Here is a 7,583-nt window from a genome sequence, read left to right on the forward strand (position 1 = left end):
ATGACTCTTTATGAATGCACATATTCAGCATTCATTTAAATGCAATCAAAGCTGAGTCACAGAATGGGGTGATCAATATGATGTCTCTCTTGTCTCACGTCTCGTCGCCCGATGACAGTAATTAAGTTTGTTCGTTGACAGCGTTTTTTTTATTTTAATATTTTGTGTCGATGTTGCAAGTTGCATTTAATAATTCAAAAAATCTCCAGCAACACATTTTGCGTGTCGCTTCCTTGCCTAGCAGTTGCGGCACGTTTTAATTTTTAATTAAATTAATGATTTCCATTGACGACTCCAAATATTGGCATATGGAAAATTATTTAAATACATAAAAACGCACGCCAGCCGCCAATATGTTACATTTACCTTTATAAAATTAATTACCTGGGCACCACATCAGCGCCAGAGGTTGCAGCATCAGCAGCGATGGTAATGGACGAGCATGTTAATACTTGCAACATATTTGTAAAATTGTGTATGACGCAAAGTTTGTTCTGCACTGTGACATACCTGGCATGGCTGCCTAAGAACAGCATATTTTGCTACAGAAATTAGCATTACATTATATGAAATTAATTAAAGAATTTATTCAAGAGTTTGTTAAACTTGAACAACTTAAATTAAGCAATCTAAAATTCATATATAGCATCATCATCATTAGTTGACTTCCATTTACACGCAGTTAAATATTCCACAGCATATTTCACAGTCGAGCAGACTCAAGCATAAACAGGCTCGTTGCCGCTTTGTACATATATCATAGAACGAAAAGTTTTTCCATGAGCGTAATTAGAAGGCTTACTGAACTGAATGGCTGCCGGCAGCGTGCTTAAAATGCTCTTTTGGCATTAAATTTATGAGAACCGCACATGTTCGTTTCTGTCGCACTCAAAGGCAACAATAATAAGTAGCAGTAGCAGCAGCAAACAATAACAACAACAACAACAGCTTTTGAGTAGCAGCCACAACAAAAGCAAAGTCAACCAGACGGTAGAAAGTTACGAAGATTGTGCTTTGGCTCCTTTTGGGTGGAACAGCTGCGTCATTAAAAGATTTTCCAAATTGTTGCATGCTGCTACTTTTGGCGCTAGCCACAATGTTTGCCAACTTCGGGCACACACTGCGTATGAGCGATGCAGCGTTTAGGTCTGCGATAACCACCATACGCCGTGTAGTCCACGAGTTGCACTGTCTTAAGTCTTTCGGGCTACAGTTTGACCTGTAACCTTGGAGAACAAGCACAAGTTTAGCATGCGAAAATGTTGCCAAGTGCATGCTTTATTTATGACTCTTGGCTAAATCTTTGCTAGCCATCGCAACTTGGCTGAAATTTTACTGCCATATCCCAGACATTGTTTTATGCTACAAATTGAAAAGTTGGGCAATATTTCATTGATTTGAAACTAGGTAATTATATTTGCAATATATCTACGAAGACGAAACTTTTGCTTCGTTAAAATTTCTCTTTCTTGCTGAGAGATTTGCAAATGTCTTCGTCTCAATCTCATCAGCTTTATTTGCGTCTCGCGTCTCGCGACCAAAGCCTATTGGCGGTCTTGTTTGGTTCGCACTTCTTGAAAATAATTAATTTGAATTCAGCTTTAGCGATGCGGCAATCGCGCAGCTCGCTCAATGAGCTCCACCAAACTCATCGAAATAATTGCAATGCACCGCAATCGCAATCAATCGCAAATGCAATTCGCAATGGCAATCGACAAGACCCTCATTACTGTTTTGGCTCGGCTTAAAACACTTAAAGCCAAGGCAGCTCAATGGTTATTTGCAGCAGATAATGAAATGCAATTAACATAGAAAATTTTGCAACATACTGTACAAACTTATAAACAGTGCTGCGTCGACTTGATGAACAACGAGCGATGGCAAAAATGTGGGCAAAAATGTGCTTGTGGAAAATTGTAACAATAACAGCAATTTACACAACTTCCTGTGGCCTTCCCATTTTTAATTCGCCCGTCGCCCTCAAGGACTCCTGGACTGCATAATAAAGCAGAGAGACTGTAATTAAAGTTTGCCAACGCCTGCTGAGTGTCCAGCTATTTGAATTGGTATTGAAAAAACACTATAACTCTGGCTATTCTTTGGCTTTCACCAGCAGCTGCCATAGAATCACAAAGCCTTTTAGAGAGAGCATCTGGAGCAAATCAATCGCCGCATCAAGAATGGCCAACGGCTCGACGACGTGCAGCAAAATAGAATTCAATTAACGCGCTTAAATTAAACTGCCACTTCCGGTTTTGATGACATTTTAATCTGTGTTAGCAATGCACAGACATAAGAGAAAATTGCACTTACTTCTCGTAGTCTCTCTCTCAGTCTCCGGCTGCGGTTGACAACGGTTTGCCACTTGGTCACTTTATGTCAGCATTAACACATTTTTCTCATTTCTCTTATTTTTTTGTAAATTGTCTCTTATTATTCCATGTTGAAAATAGACAGTTTAATAGTTGACTGTCAGCAACATGTAGGCAATACTCAATAGAGAAGCCTAAATAAAAGACTTTAATATCCTTGAAAATGTCAATGCTTAAAGGGCAGCATCAATCATTTATTTATCAATTCTTCTATAACGAATCGATGCATCTATCTCTCGAACCTCAGCAATATCAATAAACCTCCACAAAGAAGACAGGGACCAGAGTTCGTCTACTTGCCTCAACGAACTTAGTTTATCATGGTTATTATTAATGAAACTGCATTGCATTCATGAATGGGACACTCGAAACAACAAAAAGTCATTCAAGCGTTCACAAATGAATATATTCACTTGACTCAAGTCAAACTGCAGCAAAAGCAACCTCGCAGTGAAGCGACAGACAACGTGAAAACAGAATGGAAGCGAGAGAGAGAAAGAGAGAGAGAGAGAGAGAGAACTGTGAGAATCGTCGATTACAGTGAAGAGGAGAGAAGAGCATTTTAGCATTTGCTTTTATGCACTTTGTCAGCTTGGACCATTGGTTGAGTTGAGTTCAGTTGAATTGCAGGAGTTGGAGCAATCGTCGTGTTCCAGGGCGTTTGTTTGACGGGCTCGACGATAAGAAACTTTTGCCAAAGCAACTTGAATCTAATTTAATTAGTACAAGAAAAACTGAAGGACACAAGTCCAAAGCGTAAAACTGATAAGTGCTCGAAAGCTGATTAAGTTGGTTAGAACGCGATTGCTCAAAGTAAAGCGGAAAGCAGAAAACTGATTTCTTCGAATCTCTCCCTGTGTCTTTGGCACTGAATTTGGTTGTTTGAAGCATTTGCATTTGGCAAATGCACATGGTCGTTGGTTAACCGTTTACAAGAGGGATTAAAACGGGGTGAAGAGATTCTTTGCTAAATTCAAACACTTGATCAATTAATTTAGTGAATTTATTTATAAATCCACAATATTTGTATAGTGCTCAGCTTGCGATACGTGCGCCACTGGCCGAAGAAGAAGTTCGAGTGGGGCAGGCGAAAGCAAAGGACTTCGATTGTGTCTTGACAGGTGGGTCGGTCCATAACTCATTGACAACTGACGGGGCATTTGCAGCCATGACCGTGTTTTGTCCGCCAACAAGAGGCATGTCTGCTCCACGCTGAACAATGTCTTGTTGGCCCAAACTGTCAGCCTCATTGCAATTGTGGTTGCTATCCCTATTCGTGTCTGCCTGCAGTTTGGCATTCCTTTCATCTGCCGCCTCCTGCTCCTGCTGCTGTAAGTCATTTGTGCATTTTAGCATTGATGTCCTCGTTAATCTTGGCTCAAGTCCCTTTTCATTGCATCCTTCTTCCAATGGCATCACATTAAAGCTCTCGGTTGCCTCAGCACGCAGCAGCTTGGCCGCATTGCATTGAAAAAGATTCTCCAATGAGCCAGCTTTCGCCTGCAATAGTTTGCTGAGAATTTTATTTTTCGGTAGCAAGGATTTTCGTTGCTTCAATGACTCCCGACAGATGCAGTCTTCACTATTGGGTTTAGTTTTAATTAAACTCATTTCACCGAATATCTGCCGTCGTAGTTTGCCATCCCGTTGGCAATGCTCAAAAGCGCCGGCGATAATCGAGTATATCTCCTCGGCGACACCAGAGCGAATGGGCGTGAAGAAGCCCCGACACATTGGGCACTTCTCCGAGCGTATGCGACAGTCGAGACAAAGCAAATGTCCATTCTGACACTGCATAACCGGGGGAGTTATGGTTACGTTGCACACGGGACATTCAATAACCCGCAGAATGTTCTCTACGATAACACCCAGACGCTTTAAGCTGGTGGGCATAGGAACACAGCAGATGCTCTGAAGATTATTGAATTAGTAGTATAACAAATTTAAACATTAAATGCTGCTCACGTTTTCATCACAGTCGGTTTCGCAGTCGCTGTTCCAACACAGAAAGGTAACAGCATCTTTTTGGCTTTTAACTATTTGGGCAACATCCGCTATGCGCATGCCAACAATATCCACGCCATTTACCTAAAGTACAATAAATACATTAATATTTATATAAATTTAATTTTAAATTAAATGAAACTTCAAATGTCAAAGCTTTACAACTAATATGACTGTTAACGTGCACTGCTTGCTCTATATGCCACTGCTCGCGTCGATGCACCAAGCAGTTGAACTGCTTGCACGCTGTTAAGTTACGCTTGCTGGCGCTGTTAAGCCACTGTGCACTGTTAACTCAACCCAAATTCATGTTCACTCTTTATGCAATTCACGGTCTTCGATGATTGTGCAATATGACAACAATACGCGTATATGTTTGTATGTGCAATATAAAAAAAGCGCACAACAACTTTGAAATTTGTAGTACAAGCAGATACTAGATAATATTGTTTGAGATAATATCTTATTGACAGCGTTCCCAACCGTTGATTAATTAGACTATTTTGTTTTCTATTTTGTAGTTGCTGTTTGTCGTGTACAAATTAGAAATTACACTGAACACAAATTAATTAATCAAAGTCATCTTTATAGCTCTGCAATTTTTGCTATTTAAATTGTTTTTCTCTCAGTGTGAGCAATTAGTAGCACCAAACGATGGAGCACTCACCCCTGACTGAAGTTGACAAAACGCAACAACAATAGAGATAAGATCGTTAACCATATGGAGAACCGAGTCTACATACTATACTTCACTTGTACGATAGCGCGAACTGACCTTTAGAATGCAATCGCCGGTCTTGAGGCCACACAACGAGGCAGGTGTGCCCGCGGCCACTTCAGATACCTGGAGCAAACACATATGCGATTAGCAAGTCACACGCCAGACAGACAGACAGACCCAAATGTGGGCATACCCATGGATATGGATCCCACTTGCTGCGCGTCAAACGGAATCCGTACTCTTCGATTTGTGGCGCCGCACGTGGTATCTTCAAGAGACGCACCCTAGACTCGCCATCGTGACTGGCGTCTCCACCCACGTTGGTCGCTTGCATTAAGACACGTGAGCACCGAAAGTATACGATAATTATTTTATGCGGAGAAATCAAAAGACGTGTTCACCGTACGCGGCCAACAAACAAACTGCCTCAGAATTTTAGCTTCAAGCTATTCGCTCTGTTCGCATTCGTTCAGCTCACAGCATCAGTCACAGCAGCCAACAACAACACCGGCAGCAAAAACAACAACAACATTTGTGTTGCTTGCTCATTTAACAATGTTGTCTTTATTGTCGTTGCTGTTTTCGGCTTTTTGGAGATTTTTGTTAGCTATTGCCACCATAGATATACATTCCTATACGTCCAAGAGCGGATTCGTATAACGACTGAGGTCAGCAATGAAAGAGAGACTTGTGAAGAGAGCGAGAGAGAGAAAGAGACAACGCTTACGTATATGAAAATTAGTCAATCCATTAACTTGGAAAATATTTGATTTTGAATTTAAGTTTCTGCCGAGTATTCGAATCCGTTGTATTTACACAGTTGTATATTGTTAAGCAAATGATGCAAACACGAATGTTTGTGAATAAAATAAAGACACAACTGAAAGATGTTACAATTTTCTAAAAATAGTCTACAATATCTAAATAAAAATAATACTCTTTTTCAAGACAGGTATAAAGTACTTATCATAAAATAATGCTGATTATCTTTTCACTATTGTTTGCTTAAGATAAATCTTTTCCTTATAATTACTTTTTTTAAACAAATATTTCGCTGACATCTTTTCTATCTTATCTCAAAGTTTTTTATTCACTAAATAAACTAAAAATTTATACAAATTTCTGCATAAAATTTATCAATTGAAAATGAATCGAAATCTGGTATAAAAAAAAAACTGCATATAAGTATATATTGCTCTGCAATTATCATATTTTTACTATCTTATCTCAAACTTTTTTATTCTCTAAAATTGATACAAATTTCTGCATAAAATTTATCAATTAAAAATGAATCACAATTCCAAAGGTAATAGTGATTATCATTTTATTTATCAAATATTGCTCTGCACTTATCACATTTGTACTATCTTATATCTAAATTTTTTATTCACTAAAACACAGAAAATTTCATAAATTTCTGTATAAAATTTATCAATTGAAAATGAATCAAAATCTAGAATAAAAAATAAATGCAGATAAGTATTACTTATCCAAAGGTAATAGTGCTTATCATTTTATTTAACAAATATTGCTGTGCAATTATCCCATTTTTACTATCTTATCTCTAAATTTTTTATTCACTAAAACACAGAAAATTGCATAAATTTCTGCAGAAAATTTATCAATTGAAAATTAATCAATATTCGGAATGCCTTTAATGGCTGAAACGAAAAGTAAATCGCAGTCCAATCACATGCATAAATAAATAAATTAATTAGTGAAGTATTTATTATTTTTGTTGTACTATGGCAGCCAGCTGGAAAGCCCGTAAAGCACTTCTATTAGCGAATAAATTTAAAAAACAGTATTCATTTCATAAATTGTTTTTGGGACTTTACGCCTATAACCCTTTGGCCAGCGGGCAACAACGTTTAATTGAGTTAAAAATGCATGCGAAATGTGGCAATTAAAAATATTATTATTGCATATGGTAAAAAATAATATTATTCGCATCGTGACGCTAAAGGTGACGACTTACAACAAATAACGAGCATAAATAAATAAATAAATAAATAGGCCAGGCACGCGTGTGTTTTTGTTTGTGTATGCGTATTAACAAAACTAATAGAACAACAACTGATGATAGAAAATTATATTTAGCTAGCTTTTGACATTGACTTTGGTTTAACGAGGTTCTTTTAGATTTCGTATTGACCCTGATTTTGCTTGTGTATTCATTTACGATTTTAATTTTCGCTTAATTGAATTCTGTTTTAATTTATTAGACCAATTGTGTGCTGAAATTGGTGGACGGTTATTGCTGTTGCCAACGCTGTTGCTTATTGGCTTTTGGCCTCAAGTAGCCGCAGAAGCCAAGTCGAATGTCAAAACGAACAACTACTTATGAAAGCCATAACATAAAATTTCATGTTTTCAATTAGTCTATTCAACTGATGTGAGTTGAGTTGCGTCGTCGGGTTGCGTTCATTGAAGTTGAGTTGAGTTGAGTTGAGTTGAGTTGAGTTCATGGTTTGACCGCGACAACA

The 7,583-nt window shown here is 38.1% G+C and overlaps 1 protein-coding gene across 1 annotated transcript; it reads right to left on the bottom strand.

Moving 5' to 3' along the window:
- Window positions 1–3,374: 3,374 nt before the first annotated feature.
- On the bottom strand, window positions 3,375–5,510 carry LOC117575737 (uncharacterized). The gene is made up of 4 exons (XM_034260086.2): window positions 5,291–5,510; window positions 5,152–5,220; window positions 4,338–4,460; window positions 3,375–4,283 (listed from the first exon to the last, which is right to left on the bottom strand). Exons 1-4 carry the CDS (start codon window positions 5,429–5,431, stop codon window positions 3,408–3,410), a joined length of 1,209 nt encoding a protein of 402 aa, XP_034115977.2. The 5' UTR covers window positions 5,432–5,510; the 3' UTR covers window positions 3,375–3,407.
- Window positions 5,511–7,583: the final 2,073 nt, after the last annotated feature.

The sequence above is a fragment of the Drosophila albomicans genome, chromosome 2R, assembly GCF_009650485.2.
Source record: "Drosophila albomicans strain 15112-1751.03 chromosome 2R, ASM965048v2, whole genome shotgun sequence".
NCBI lineage: Eukaryota > Metazoa > Arthropoda > Insecta > Diptera > Drosophilidae > Drosophila > Drosophila albomicans.